At 32.6% G+C, this 17,354-nt stretch overlaps 1 protein-coding gene across 5 annotated transcripts in view; it reads left to right on the top strand.

Moving 5' to 3' along the window:
* The window catches only part of LOC106873463 (voltage-dependent L-type calcium channel subunit beta-2), a 210,815-nt gene that overhangs the window by 16,451 nt on the left and 177,010 nt on the right, over nucleotides 1–17,354 (top strand). Inside the window, exon 1 of one of the 5 annotated variants that reach the window (XM_089343549.1) lies at nucleotides 16,564–17,013. The exons of the other annotated variants lie outside the window; for them this stretch is intronic. Coding sequence (XP_089199675.1) covers nucleotides 16,981–17,013 — 33 coding nt within the window. The 5' untranslated portion in view covers nucleotides 16,564–16,980. Of the gene's footprint in view, nucleotides 1–16,563; nucleotides 17,014–17,354 lie in introns of those variants that run through there. 5 annotated transcript variants of the gene reach the window in all.

The following is a 17,354-nucleotide window of genomic DNA, read 5'->3' on the forward strand; positions in this document are numbered from 1 at the left end:
AGCATTTCCATGACAGATTCAGCAAATAGTGCAAATTGACATCTATAGCAAAGGTGAAAGATTTTAGCTTGGAGTCTATAGTGGAAATAGCTGTGAAAATTCTATTATTTAGTATGGACAGAGGTGATAGACTTAAGGGAAAAAAATATCTGACTGGTGAAATCATTATTGTTAATTTTCTCATTTTAAGAATATGAGAATAAGAAAAGCATGTTTTATAAAATTGTGGATGAATAAACATATAAATTTATTTTTGACCAGGACTGTATAATACATAGGACATTATCCACCTTATAGCAATCAATCTATGCTGTGGAATTGATTTCACTGGCCATTGCTTAGACAACTTACTCTTGATCCACTGAATTAGTTTGGAAAAATTTGCCCTACATTGTGAAACTTGTAAGTTTCTGTGTTAATTCAAACCAGAGTTCATTGTAATCCTTTTAACCCGAGAAGTCAGTATATAGCTAAGCTACTTTGTAAATGCAGATATACTTTGGTGCTTCTCTCCGAGCATATCAGCTGTAAACATGTTTTTCCATGATAGAAATTCTTCACATCCAAGGAATCATAAATCCTTTCATATTGTGGTGAATATTTCATTAGATTTATGTTGAAATTGAATAGTGTGTCTATTCTCTTATAAAATGAAAATAAATAAATGAATAAAAATAAAGAGATATAAAAGTGTAAAGGCCAATTGTTTACAGATGTGACTGGATTGAACTTTCTTTTAATTTTTATTGGTTTTGTCTAAAGGAAGGGCTATTCCCTTTACCTTTCTAGACCCTCTGAAACTAGTGAGAGTGATACAGTATCTTGGATACTTGCAAGTTGATGGCTCCAAAGAACAATGGGAAAGAACAGAATTCCAGAGGGATTATTTTCTGAGGAAGAAGGGATAGAAATAGTGGTTAGTACAGAACCTGTAGGGTTCAATATGAGTGATGGTACAAGAAACAAGTGAATTGAGTACTTGGGTAGATGTGAAATGAAATCAGCCAGTTTCAAGGAGGAGAAGCCACTGTAACAGTAGAAAGATCAGAGGGAAGAGACAACATATCTGTAAGTCAGCAGTTGACATATGTTGGTGACTGACTTCATGCCAATCTGTTGGGTGGCCTTTGTTTTTTAAAGCGGTTCAGGAGGATTGTATATGAAGAAGTAACACTGTCCCAAATGTCGGAGCAGTTCTTTGCTGTGAGTCTCATTTGGACTTTGTAGAAGTTTAATATTTGATAAGAAAATGGGGGAATGAAGTATTTTTTGGCACTGAAAAGGAAAAGCTAGTCTTAAAGATGCAACCATTCTTATTTTGTGAATGTACAATCAATACAATCAACAGGAGAAATTTTTAGTGATGCTGAGGCCTTGCATTTATAGCAAGTTCCATCATTTTAGTTGTGTGTTGTTTATGGTTGATGGGGGTTCAATATTGTTTTCTAAATAAGTATAGTCATTGTGTCCTTGTGCTGTTGAAGGAGATAAAATTGGATTGACTGCATTGAAATATATTTTCAAGCTCTCTTTTCATGGAGTTGTTGTAAGTTTCACATATATCTAAGCTGTATATGAATGATGTTTAGTTATGGAAAGTTAGAGATATAAACATTGCATGAACATTGAGTAGTTTTGGAACAAATCTTTGCCTGTTTGAGAAAATGATATATGGATGCTTTAAATTATCAATATGTTGGTGATGTTTAGTTAACTCTTTACCACTTAAACTGGCTGTATCAGGCTCAAATATTCTACCTGTTTTATGTTCAAACTGGCTAGATCCAGTCTCTCACATCTACTCTACAATGTCATTCTAAAAATAAACAATCTCTTCTTCAAAATCTTGAAGCTATAAATTAATGCCTGATTAATTCAAAACAATATGAATAAATAAGCATTACATTTGACAGACTAATATGAATGCTAAAGGGTTAAATACAGAAAATGAAAATGATAGAAATGTTGATGATGGAGTAAGGACACAAATGAAAATCAATATCAGCTCAAGAAATAGTGATGGCAATACATGATAAGAGTGTAAGGGTTAAAATGTAGGCAATATAATAAGGTTAAGCTTTAAGGACTAAGGATTTTTCATTGAAAAAATATCCTTGTTTTTCTACTTACATTGAAGTATTCAGTGTCTCTTTGAACTGAGACACAGTATTTGCGAATGACATCAATGTGATGTGGTGGCTACATCGACAATTGAGGTGATCAATAATATACTGGAGGAGTACTAGGCAGTAACTGGGGAATGATTTAACCTAAATATATCAGTAGGACACAACATGGCATTTGAAGAGACAAATTTTTGTAAGATGGCAGTTACTTGTACTGGATTGAGAGTCCTGTTAAAGTGGTTTAAGTTTGCTTAAATCCAGATCTCCTGGTAGATAAAACTGGGAGGTGGTTTGAAAGTAGAGAGGCCAAACTTATGCAGAATGGACTAAGTGGAAGCTGTTCCTGAAAGGCTGAGCAGAGGTTGCTAGTACTGCCATCTAACTGTTGCACCTTGTCCCAGGAAGCATCTTACCAGAATGGAGTACATGCACTTTTCCTTCTTGTGAAAGTAAGAGGCTAATGTTACAATTTATCTTTGTGGAACCAATAAAATAATGTAGCATTCAAGTATTGGGGTAAATTTAACCAACTGATCCCTCCTCTCGGATAAGTGATCCTATGCCTGATGAGGTTAACTTTGCTTTTCATCCTTTCAGGGTTGATAAAATGGTGAAGTACTGAGATCACTGGAATCAATAAGCTTAGTCCCCTTAAAATTGGCAGCTTTGTGCTTAAATCATGATTGTTGTTTCTAGAATGTATGCCAATCTGTTTTGCCTTAGCGCAAAGTTGTTTTCCTAGTTTTTGTGTTACCTCTTTTAATACAGAACCAACCATAACTACTGATGACTTGTTGGTTCCTTTGTTTCTTATCCTATTAGTGGGGGAGGGTATACCTTTAAAAGCAAATTTTATTTCATGAAAAAAGTTAGTATAAACATTCAAGAATCATCATTCTTGATAGCCAGTCAACAGGGATTGAAGTTGGAGGTATTGTAAGTGGTGAGAAGAAGGTCCCACTGAGAGTCACTTCTTTGCTATTTTCACCGAGGTAGACTTGCCCTTCTCTGAGTCATCAATGTGACCCCCTCTTCCCCATTAGCCCCACTGTTATTGACACTTGTGGGAAGAGAAGTGATAATGATAACAACCTGCTGAGTAATGGCATTATTAAAGGTAATGTAATAAGAAACAACATGCTTTTAGAAGCTTGTCAAAAATCCTACAGGGATCTTGAGAAACAATTTTCAGGTAATTTTCTAGGTGAGAGTGGGTACGAACATTTTGGAGAGGCTTTCAAAGAACCCCCTCCCTGTTCAGAAGACCAGATTACTCATTCTTCTCCTCAACTAAGGTAAGTGATCTCTCACTTCTTTTCTTCCTACAAACGTGGCATTACCCAAAAGTGTGTTGTATAAATGCACATAGCCCAACGTCAACTGGGAAGCATAGCCAGATGATGTCATTGCAATGGAGTCAGCCACCACAAAGGTTGAGGTAGGAAAACAATGATAACGGGAGCAAAATTTAACCTTAACAAGTCAATAGATTTGCAACTTGATGTTTGGAAAGGCAAGTTCATGGTGGCCAGCATCTTGGGGCACTGAACTGACAGACTAGTTAAGGTACCTGGATCTGTTTCAGACAAGATCTCCAAATGGATATGAGCACGATTGCCAGTTTCATTAGAGATGAGATGATAAGAAATTATTCCTGAAAGACTGGACAGTAATGGAGAACATGTACATTGTCTGCATTGTGTATTGCTGCCTAACCATTTTTGCTTCAAGCATGTTATCTGTTTCAACAGCCTTGGTGTGGTGGGCTCAGTATGTTGTGAATGCTGATGCACATACATGTGCTGATGCAGAGATTCTTGAATAGTAAACTGGTGTTGCTGCCTTTTATCAGGAACATTTTCCAACAGTGCATTTCTTTGATGAAGCAGCAGAGTTCTGAGTCAAGTAAAGCTTAGAGTCTTGAGTCAAGCAAAGCAAAGCTCAAGTGGTTTAATTTTTATAATTCCTCTTTTGTTTGTATCTGTAAAATTGTTTTCTATTTACTCATGGCATGTTTCATGTATCTTCTTATTATTAGTACTACATTAATCATAGTAGTTCTGGGATCCACATGTAGGGAACGCTGTCAAGAGCCTTCTGGCATGCTGTGTTCAGACCCTTCTTTTTTCTTTCTGCATTCTTTGGTTAGGGCTTTGTTGATCAGTAATTGATCTTTACAGCCATATGAGGCTTTTGCAGGATTTCTTCCAATTTATTGGAAACGGGTTATTTTTTTTCCAAATGTTTAATGTAGTTAAGGCATTGTAGTGTGTATGAAGGCAGTTATGGGTTTACAGTTTTTTAAGAGCTGGTTTCTTTAGTTTTGAGGATTAAGATAGTTTTTCTCATCAATGAGCCAGTTGGATGGTTTTTTTCAGCTCTGTCAGATCTAGTTAAACATCTCTGTACCTTATGTGTCCATGTTAAATATTCTAACTATAAGTTTGGAATCTAAGCAAGTGCCTTCAGTTTTTTTTGTTTTTTTTTTCAGTAGCAAGGTAGCTTCTGTAAATTGTTTTGATGTTGTGTTATTCTTTTGTAATTCTTTTGTTGCTCATACTTCTCCCCGAAATTCTTCTATTCTTCTTGCTGTTTGTACTGCATCAGTTTCCGTTTTATATTTACTAAGTTCTTGATAAAATTATTTTGGGTCAAAAGCAAATTGTTTTGCTCAAAGAATTATTGTTTTTTTTTATTGATGAATTCATTGCAATTTAGGGAAGACCTCTTATTTCAGGCATTTTAAAAAATTTCAGACACTTATTATTATTATTATTATTATTATTATTATTATTATTATTATTATTATTATTATTGTTTTAGGTGGTGAACTGACAGAATCGTTAGCATGCTAGGTGAAATGCTTAGTGTTATTTTGCCCATTGTTACATTCTGAGTTCAAATTCTGCAGAGGTTGACTTTGCCTTTCATCCTTTTGGAGTTGATAAATTAAGTACCAGTGAAACACCGGGGTCAATGTAATTTACTATCTCCCACCCCCAAATTTCAGGCCTTGTGCCTATAGCAGAAAGGATTATTATTATCATTATCATTATTATTATTATTATTATTATTATTATTATTGGATAAGTTTTATTTCTTTAGTTTTTGCCTCCTTCCTTTTTCTCAATTGTGTTGTTTTGTTATTGATTTCACTACTGATTGGGAGATTTTTTTTCTCGTTCTCTATCTCTTTGTATACATTTATTTCCCATGTCCCTTGCTTGGGGTCTGATTCTCTCATTTCAGTAGATCTAATGGAGTACTGACTTTTCTTTGTAACTACAGTGACTGATGCACATACTATTTCATTTATCCTGATATTGATGTCTGTATCTGTTGTTGCTATTTTATTGTTGTAATTCTTGAATAATTCTCACTTTTAGATTGTCATGGCTATGATTGCCACTTTCAGAATTTCCTTTTCTTAATTCTTTCTCGAAGTGCTAAATATCCAAGTGAGGTGTATACTGCAGGCTACTCTTCAGGCCAATGGTATCTTGATTAAATGAAGTTTACATTGTTGTTAGGAGGCACAATGACAAATCCACAACCTTCCACCCCAATAAATCACTATTGTTCCTGAAAATTGTTTTTTTATACTTTCTACAGATTGCTTGAAGCTCACCTTCTTCCTACACCTTGATCCTTGGATCTTACATTTACATATATGTATGTGTGTGTATATATATATATATATATATATATATATATATATATATATACATTGACTTGATTGGTGTTGACATTTAAGAGGAATGGATGATATGAGCTTGGATGAAAAGTAGTGGGATTTTATATTAGATATTATACAAGAAAGAAGAGCATCAAGAAATGTCAATTTAAAATAAGTCAAAAAGATTTAGGCTCTATAAAAACAAAGGATATCAGTGGATGGAGAAATGTTGTAAAGTCTAAATCCCTATCTAACTTATGTCAACAAAATTGCACATAAAAGCATTAATGGTTGTTCTTATAGTAATGGTAGATAAATGATGTTTGCAATGGTTGCAACTTTTGTGGCATTGATGACTTTTTTCCAAATATTTTTTGTCAGTATGTGTTTTTCTTTTTTGCCTTATATTTTACCACCGTAGTATTAACCTTCACTATTTTACTAGTTGTTATTAATTCTTTTTTAACTAGATTCTTTTCTTTAACCTAACATTTCTATTTGTTAATGTATCTTCCATTCTCTTTCATCTCAGATACATCTTCAAAACACTTTAATATTACTTGGACCAAGTGTAGTTATTTATCAATAATACTTCAGTGTACTGAAATTGTTGTATGTTACTTTCCTTTATTAGTCTGTTTAGAATTTCTTATTCAATTTCTGCACTTTTTGGTTATTGGCCTGTTCAGTGTAAAGCAGGGTCAAGTAATTAGATTTGTGTTTTTTAATGAATGCATTTATATTTATCTTGACTGTCATATTGTTGTGTAGCTTCAGGTTATTCAGCTCTGATCAAGCAGACCTAATCTAATCATTTTTAAGATAACAGTGTGTGACTCAAGGGAAGTTGTTTCCTATTTCTACCATATAGAGGTACTCTAGTTGGATTCATGGTTCCTTTAGTTTGATTGTAAAATAGTTCTAGTTGAATATGTGGGACTGGGTAGGTGAAATTATAAGGGGTGCTCAAATGTTCCTGGCTTTAAGGGTACTGTGAAAGGCCTGGTTGGAAGTCCAACCTCCCAAGTTCTTTTACAGGGCTTAGAAAAACTGAAGGACTGCTGCAATAAGTGTGTGAATCTGAGAGGGGAATATGTTGAATAAAATCATAATTAACTGATCCTCCTGTATTTTCTATTACCCAAAGCCAGGAACTCTTCTGCACCATCTCATATTGTTTTCTTTTTGGAAATCATTCTTGTTTAGAATTCTTATAAGATTCTTCAAATTTGTTTTATTAGTTATTCATTAACCACAATGATGTAATAAAATAAAATTAATTATTAATCAGCTTTTATCATTAAAAAAATGAGCAAGACTAAAAATTGCAAAACAAAAAGCAAATGACAATTAAAAACAAAAATCATGTTTATGATATGTAATTGAATACATAAAGGAGTTAGTTTAGAATTTTATTTACCAACATACAGTATATCATTGAATATCATTTAGGACATATAGAAAACAATGTATACAGTGCAATTATTGAACATAAATAATTTATGTTACATCAGCATTTATGGGTTGATATTTTTGTACAGATTTTATTTTCTTAATCTATTACAAAACATGATGTGCCTCTTGTCATTGGCAAATTATTCATTTACACATAGGTATAGTAGATTATAATTGTTACTGATGGCTTCTAATGCTATGCTAATTCAGTTCAGTTAGTAAGCTATTGCTCTATAGAGTAAGGAGTTGTTTTAGTCCCAGTAGTCTAGCTATGTGTTTTATATTCCTTTACTTTAGATACAAGCTATTGTCAGCTTATGACACATTTCCATTCAACAAGTGTCATCCATTTGCATCTCATGTCCATACCAGCAGCTGCCCTCCTGTAAACATCAATTTAAGTGTTTAGTGCTTGTTTACTCATTTAACCTACTTGTGATGTGTCTTTCATACATGTTTCATCCAACAAACATGTTATACTGAACTAATTTTCTGACCAGCCTCTGTGGATCATCAACAGTCAATGTCAAGTCTCTCTACCATATAATCATATACTTCTTACACTAGGTAATACCAAAAATTACATATGGGTAGGTAATCCCAGAAATTACAGACCTAAACAAGTAACTACTCTTATACATCTTGTGCATTTGAATCCCTGGTTTTCTGTCAATCTTCTAGATGTTCTAGCACACTTTTTTTTTTATATTGTTGCCTGCACTGAATACCAAGTGCAGAGCTTTTACTTATTGCTCTCCTGCATACTGAATGAAGTTACATAAAACATGACACTAAGACAATATATTGATCATTGCCTGAGTCCTTCCAAATTTCAAACTCTTTCTGTAATAGTTCAACAGTTCTAAAATGACCAACACTCTAGTGATAATGCACTGGTGAACAACAAGCTGTACATTAGATTATTTTCCTAAATTCTTAACAAATTTCCAGTCTTTCAAGCACGCACGAGACTACAGAGCATGTTATCTTGTCAAAGGTTGTCATTAGGGTGACAAATAGATAGATTGCTGAACTGAAATGATATGAAAAAGAAATGAAAATAATCTCGATTGGTAAATAACTTAGACTGAGCAAGAAGTGTAGTTTGTTTACATATTTTTTATTGTTAAAATTCCCTCACTTAATGCAAGGGCAATTACATGTGGCATTTTCTAGGGCCAGGGAATTATCTAATATGGCAATAAGGGTAGTTGAAACCAACAGGCAAAGCAAATGAGAAGGTAAAATTCTTACAAAAACATTGTGTATAAAGAAGTATTGAGAGAGTAAATCTAGAATTTTATTAATCTTGTGTATATATATATCATTCATATTACATTCAGTTCATGCAGCTTGTAAAGTATTTTCTGTGATCACATACAATGCTTATTTCATACAAGTTTAAATTGGCTCATGTTTTGTATTTCTGTTTCTATATGTATGTCACACAGTTTGTGCAGTCCCATTTGTAATGTAGAATGTTTGTATCTAATTCAGTGAATAAGCTCATGTTTTTTTTTTTATGTACATATCATAATCATATGAAGTATAGTTTGTATTTATTAAATATGTAATAAAGATAATAAACATTTAATCAATATATATGAATAAGTTTATCTTTTAATTCATCTTTTATTTCTCTAAACTATAAAGCACACTATGTCTGTCAGATGTATTACAAAGAGGTAAATAAGCAATACCATCAAAATTCATTTGAATTATATTTAAAAGCACTGTTTTGATTAAGTGACAGGATATCAAAAGATTTTTTTGAAATTCCTTGTTTGTGTTCAATATACTAACATAATGTTTTCACATGTGCCGACTAATACCATTGAATTTCCATGGGTCCTGCTAGTTTAAGATATTTTCTGAATTTTAGACTGTTATAAATACTAGAAAAGATCCATTTTAACTAGTTTAACTGTTCAATGTGGTGATAAATGTCTGTCAATGGTTACAATTATTTTATAAAAATATTGCAAGTAGTAATGTTTCAGAATGGGTCTTAAATTGGTCACAATGTGTTATTAATTGGAAATGTTTGTATCTTTTGAGTCTAGGACATGACAAATTTCTGTAAATAAGGTTATTAGTTTGAGGCAACAAACACAACTTCCTTTGAAGAAACTTTGAAGAAGCTCATTGCTAAAATGATTAGATATGTTCTATATTACTTAGCCAGCCTCCCATTGATGTACAATTTCTAGCCAAGAAGACAAAGATGAGGAGATTAGTGCCATGTACAAAAGTCAGTACAACACTAGTGATGGATTATAAACTGTAACCTGCAAATTGAGAAACTGATGTGGGATTAGAATGTTGCAGGAAAGAATTGCAAGATGGATTCTTCAAGTCAAGGCATCTGGCATGAGACCTAGGGGTAAACTAAGAACAAGGTGGTTGAATAATACCCTTGGTCTTAGTTGGTCATGCTCGGGAATCTAGCCAGGAAGTCTAATGATGGTTGCTTTTGATGGAATCTTATAGAAGTGGTGCCTGAGGTCTCTACCCGCAAGACCCTCCCAATAATAGCGGGCAGAGAAAATGGATGGACTTTATGATTTTCTATAAAAGCATTTCACATGTATATGTTAGGGATTGCACCTAGAAAGTTACCCTCAAAGGCACAAGTCTGGGCAAGGTTGTTTATGAAAGATCAGCAGTCACTCATGCAAACCACCCTCCCATCTCCACACCAGCGATGTTGTCCAAGGAAATGGCAAAGACTAATACAGCTCAGCACCAGTGATGCTGCAACTCATTTCTACAGGTGAGTGAACTGGAGCAATGTGAAACAAAGTGTCTTGCTCAAGAACACAACACACAGCCCAGTCCAGGAACTGAACTCACTACCTCATGATTGTAAGCCTGACACTCTAACCACTGAGCCATGCACATTCACTGGGTAATACTAGTCATGTAATTATCAGTGTTTGGTTAACAAGTGATCTCCACTAGCCAAATCCACTCACAAAGCTTTAGGAGCTATAGTAGAAGACACTTGCTCAAGATTCTATGTTGTGTGATTGAATCTGGGACCACATGGTTTGAAAGCAAGTTTCATATAGTTGCTAGGTGTAAACTTTCTGTAATTTTAATGCTATTTAAAGCTTAAATAGTGTATTCATGTTTTATCTTGTGTCAGAGATCTACCTAGTATGACAAATAAATTTTTAGACAGATTCACACAAAAAAAAAAAAAAAAATTTAAATGACTTTTAAATATGGAGTATTTTTTTGAAGGACCACATCAGTTTCACTGAGTTCTTAGGAAGGCCATAATAAGCCATAACAATAAACTTTTCCCCTAAGTCCCGATTGTTGAATTCAGTTACCACACCACCACGCCAACAAAAAGCTACATCTTTATATTATAGGGATTGAAACAAACAAATGCTTGTAGTGGGGGACAAATACAAACACAAAGAAACGCAAATATATATATATATGTATATAATAGGGTTCTTTCAGTTTCCATCTACCAAGTTTACTCACAAGGTCAGCCTAGGACTATAGATACTTGCCCAAGGTGTTGTTCAGTGGGACTGAACCCAAAACCACATGATTGGGAAGTAAGCTTCTTACCCATGCAACCACGAGTGTGTGTGTGTATTTATGTTTGTATATGTATAAAATAAGTATGCTATTGTTAATACTGCTGTTATTGTTGTATGATGTTATTTATCATTAGTATTTTACTGGAGTTGATACTGAAATTACATTTTGGAAATTTCCTGTTTTACTGAGACATTGTTACTTTTATTGGTACCAGCTCAGGAAAACATGTACATGAATAGAAGCATCTGAAGACGAATATTGATATAGTGATAACTTGAACCTACCTTGCAAATATTGTTAATGCTTTCAAAGCCGCTGTTTTTTATTCCATTGCTGATTATTTTATGATTATTTTTGTAATTGTTTAACTCATTTTTATTTTATTCACTATTGTTTTCTTCAAAATTTCAATGTGTAAGAAACAACAAAATTTGGAAAGAAATAAAAAAACAAATTCAAATTTCATCAAACCTTGATGAGAAAAATTTCCCTCTAAAATAAAATCCTAAAATGATTCTTAATTACTCTTAGTAATTACTGCCAATGAGATTATATACAGTGAGGAATTGCAATGGCTGAGTGAATAAGGTGTCAGTGTCTCAGCTGATGAGTTGCAAGCTCTTATTTCTCTCAGCCATTGCACTCTAAGGAATTTTACAAGGTAGAGGAGTGAAGAAGAAGTAGAAGAAAAAAAAAACCCGGCAAAAATAAAGAAAAAAGAGAAAACAAAACAAAAAGAAAAAAACACTCAGTAGTTGTAGAACATCAGATTAGTTAGAAACTGATAAGTAATTTGGTGGTTAGCAGTATCGAAGTTTAACTCTTTAGCATTTAACCTGGCCATATCTGGCCAAAATATTCTGCTCTCTTTATGTTCAAATTAGCCAGATCCAGCCTCTCACACCTACCCTACAATGTTAGTCTTATCATATGATAAATTCAAAACAATGTGAATAAATAAATGTTACATTTGATAGAATAATCTGAAAGCTAAAGGGCTAAACCAGCCATATCTGGCCAAAATATTCTACCTGTTTCATCTTCAATTCAGCCAGATCTGGCTTCTCATACCTACCTTACAGTGCTATTTTAAAAATAAACAATCACACCATTGAAATCTTAACGCTATGAGACAATGCATGAACAATGTGAATAAATAAACATTACATTTGGCAAAGGAATGTGAATGCTAAAGGGTTAATGTTTTCACATAAGACTACAATGGAATTGTCTAGAAAAAATATAATCTATTATTTTTTGACATTCAAAGGAAACTAATGGAGTTGGTTATTGATAATGTTATTGAGTAGTAGTGGTAAGCTTGTAAGCTTATGTTAAGATGAAATTCAGCATGAACATATATGAATATCTAATCATAAATTTATAGATATGTCACAAACATAAAATGATGTTTTTTTTAGCACTTTTTAAGCAGAAAGGTATTGTTTTACCTGGAGAAATAAAAGCCCTAATCATTTGTCAGTTATCCAAAAATTATGTTTACATCCTGTCTTTGATAGTATTATTCTTGTTGGTTATAAAGTTGGTTTTAGTGATTTTGGTGATATTAATAATGAAAGAATGATGATAATTATATATACTGATAGTCATACACTTTTAATTAATATTCTCACTTGATATGTGCATCAGCTTAACATTAAATCTAATGCCTACCAGATTGATTAAACTCATAGTCAATGAGAGAACCCCTATGCAGTTGCTTGAGCTAGAAATAGTAGTCAAACATCCCTTAATACTCCTTACCATCATGAAAAAGAGGACACATTGGATTATGTAGTCTTAGAAACCCTTAAATAATATGGACTGGTCATAGCTAGTATCCCTTTGTTCATATGCCTACTCTGTCAAAGTTGACTTGGAGCCAATAACTCATAAGCAAGCTAGCTAGAAGAATTAACAATTCTGCCATATCGTCTAGTCTCAATTGTATAAGGTTTTATTTCACTTACTGGTGCCGCACAGGGTATAATTCATATGGTGACTCAGGTTTATAGTAGATACCAATCTCATCAATTCTGTAAAGTGCTTCCTTATTCTTCATTCTATTTCTAAATGTGGCTTAGTTGTTGAGAAAACTTTGATAATCACAATTTCTTAATGATATCCAAATGCTTTCTTCCTGTCATATTTGCAACAAGTCTTGAACAATGGTTTTTATTAATTATTTTTTTCTCAATAATTAATATTAAAATTTAATTTTATAATTTTCCAATCTACTTCATAATCTAATAAACTTTTAATCTTTATCATACGTTATCAATTACTATTGATTTTTCTAAATGTAAACCCAGTTGAAATGAAGAAAAGCGTTTAAGTGATATAAATATTAAGATTTAATGCATGCTGGTGAATGTATTCAATATGCAACATACATTTTCTGTAGAATTTGAAGATCTTGAGTAGGAATATGTGAGAAAGAAACTAGTTTTATAAGTGCCTGTATAAAGGTATAATAAAAACTTATTACAAGAAAGATACATTTTTGTTAAGACTTTCTAATAATGATTAGAAAAATTTAAAGTGTTTTATAGCTATAAACTAAATCTGAATTTTTATTCAATATTTAAAATCATACTAAAGCATTTGTGTGAATGCTGTTTTCAATTTAGCTTATGAGAAAGGACAAAATATATGAATGAATGAGAAAAAATAATCAGAGACACCTGCTACATGAAAAATTCATAGGAAAATGAGCACAAGCATTACTTGATGATAGTTTATTTTCATTTTGTTCCTTTTTACTTCCACTTTTTTTATGTTAACATGAGTTAGATGAATATATTATTGAGGCCATATTTTACAGCCAGATACCATTCTTGTCACTAACTCTTATCTGTTTTTAAGTAAGTGATCTCTTATTTCACATATCTTTAAAGGTGGAAAGTCAGTTGATGATTTGATGACAAGAAATGCAAGTAATGTCACTACTTGTAGCTCAGTAATTTTTGGAGAAGCACAAATTCATACAAACAAATGAAACACATGCACACACACACACACACACACACACACACACACACACACACACACACACACACACACACACACACACACACTAATGACAAAAAGGCATTGTGAAGAATGTTACAGTGTTGAAATATGCAGATGACATCAAATCATGCCTTGAGATAAAAAGAACAGACCCTCTATGTTATAGACCTTTCCTGCAACTAGACCTGGACATAAGGCAACAATGGATTATTGACTGGCAACTTAAGCTGGCTCTGGGAAAGTGCACCACCATGCATTTTGGGAGGAAAAACCTAACTTTTACATACTCCCTCTACAACAGCAATCTTGAGAAGTCTGCTGGTGAACATGAACTGGGAATTATTGTCAACAGTGATTTGCACTGGACAAACCACATCTCTAAAATTGTCAAGAAGGCTAAAAGTGTCTTAGCATCACTCAATAAGACCTTTGTCAGTTGCTCTCCATCTATCTATTTAAAGCTGTATATGATTATGATACATCCACACTTACTGTTTGCATCACCAGTCTAGATTGATTACTTAGCATGTCAATCTCCTGGAAACTGTTCAGAAACATGCAACCAAAGACCTACCATCAGGCATCTACCATACTCTGAACATCTTGCTTCACTGGGTATGGACACATTGAAGCTCCAATATCTGGCAACTGACTTGGTAGACATCCACAAGATTATCCACCATCTTTCCAACAATCCTGGGCACCTTTTTGAATTCCATATATCTGACATTCATGGGAATGTTTACAAAATCAAAAAACAACACAACACCCATGACTTTCGGAAACATTTTTTCACTCCCTGAATTACTGAAGCATAGAATAAACTACCTGCATCAGCTGTTAGCTGTCAGGACACTCCATCCTTCAAAACTTTCATGATTCCCAAAATTTGCCAGCAGTACACCTGATATCCCCCTTTTTTTTTTAAACAACTCCTTCACTATTCACTTCTTGTGCATTATTCTATGTACTGTTCATCCACTTTTGGTTACTTTTTCTGACGAGATGTAGTGCACTTAAGCACTGTAAACAATAAGTTCATTATTATATATTATTATGTATCATAAACAAGACCCAACTTCTAATAAAGACTAATTCTAATAAAGGCCTGGAAAGCAAATTATGACATTCCTTAAGCAAACTGTATAACCACCCCTTACAAACAATTATTGCAAATACACATGACAAAAATAGAATATTGTGTTCTACCATAATAGTTTCACTTAGTTTTTTGCATACCAATTATAGTATTATGAAATTTCACAGGAACATGTATAAATGACATAAACACTGAAGCAAGCATTTTATAATCTACCATTCAATTCAATTAAAAAAAAATTTCCACAAATTTCTATTCCCCATATTCTATATATATTTACAATGACTCGACCTCATAAATGCATTGTTACATAACATCTTAATTTTTAGTATAGCATGTAATGAGGAGTATACTTGATGTTGATAGTATGGAAATAGTTTTGGATATATGACAAAATCAATAGTATTTAGTTACATTCCTTATATTCCAAGTTCAAATCCTGTTGGTGTCAACTTTTGCCTCTTTTCTTTGGGGCTTGATAAAACAGTGCATGTCAAGTACAATGTCTGACTAAATTGGCTATATTCTGCTATCAGAATTTCTGGCTTTGTAATTAAGTTAGAAACTATTATAATTATTATTATTTGAGTCCTGAAGTGGTAGAGTTGATGAAGGACCAAACTAAATGTTTTTCACTATTTAGTTATGTCCCTTCATGTTATTTGACAGAATTGATAGAGTGCCAGAAAAAATGTTTTTCAGCAGTATTTAATTACATGTAGTATTTCATTATATACTGAGTTCAAATACTTTCACAGTCGACCAATTTAATCAAGTACACCTGTCCTTACTTTCAGGCTCAATAAATTACGTAAAAGTAATATACTTGGGATTGAATGAAGAGAATGTATTCTTTTACACATTTTTGGCCCTGTAAGAAAATGTGAGAGTAGTGAAATGGTAGAAATAGTAGAATACTAGAATGAAATGCCTATACATTTTCAGTTTAGATTTTGGTGCACCTGGCTTTGCCTTTAATGCTTCTACAATTGTTAAAAAGAATACTAGAAGTATATTTGGTTTGATATAATTGAATTTATACACCTTTGCTACAAATTTGTGGCTTTGAATCAAAATTAGATACCATTGTTGTTATTCTTTTATATTATCTAAATTGTTGTTTTAATTTCTTGCCCACATTAATTTTTTTGGGGGATAACATGGAGTATTTGTTCTCTTTGTATAACAATACCATAAGAACAAATATACTATTATGCTAGTAAGTGACTGTGCCAGCAGTAGTGAGAGCAGTTTTATAACAGTTCATTGTTTTACTTTATAATTTTGTTCGGATTTTATAATTTTTTCCTTTACATACTACAAATATGTTACATAAGAAAAATTACTTAAATATATACAATTATATATTTCCACATCAAACTGAATTTATATGAAAGCAACATGTCTAATTCTGTAGGCCATTTTGGTTTATAAGTTACACAACAAGCAACTGTGAAATCTTACACAGGCAAGATAGGTTACTGATTAAGTTTGGTGAGGAACTAACTACTATTTAGTCATCAGTAGGAGTAACACTGATGAAGATCTTATTTCTCTCTTTTGACTGGCATTCCATCTTATTCCCTTCTTCCACTCCCCTTCTGTATGTATTTTATCTACTTAGACTCTCACCTTTCATAGCAGTAGAGTGAAGTGAGGTTGAAGGATAAACACATCTACATAGTTTCAGCTGGTAAACCAACAAGATATTAAAAAGTGTGAGAAATATTAATTGAATATTACTCTCTCGAACAAACAGGATTTCGTTCTATAACTTCTTGAAGACATTAAAGTGTTTTGTAGACAAAGACAAATTTGATATCATTTTACCAATACATTGATAGTGTTCCATGTTTCACACTTCATGGTACTGTGGCTATGTTAGGAATGATGATGAAGAAACCTAGTTTTTGTGTCTCTTCATAGATCAGTTCGCAAACAGTTTGCTTTTGTTGGATATATTACATTTTGGCAAATTCTAAGAAGATAATTTTAGACTATTTTTCACCTCTTGGATTACCAGTTTTCTGAATCAAAGAAAATCAGTTAAAATGGTTGAATTCAATAACAAACATGCAAGTCGTGTAAGTATATATAAATCATTGGTAGTGGTTATAACCTTCATAATATGAAATTTACCTTGACTTTGAATCCAGTTAATTGTTCTATTGCAATGATCAAAAACTTATTTTGTTTGCATATTCAAATTTACTGCACATAAAACTAATATATCCAGATACAAAAACTAATCTGAAATAAAATGCTACAAATTAATTTATATGTACATATTTTGTAAATAACTTTAAAATTTATATTTATTATATTTATAGTTTATTCTTAAAATAATATTTTTTCAAACTGTGCATATCTTCTTATTTTGTTTATTCAGTCACTATGATATAGTAAGTTAAAAGTTTTGTGATTT

The sequence above is a fragment of the Octopus bimaculoides genome, chromosome 2, assembly GCF_046866305.1.
Source record: "Octopus bimaculoides isolate indiv1 chromosome 2, ASM4686630v1, whole genome shotgun sequence".
In the NCBI taxonomy this organism is placed as follows: Eukaryota; Metazoa; Mollusca; class Cephalopoda; order Octopoda; family Octopodidae; genus Octopus; species Octopus bimaculoides.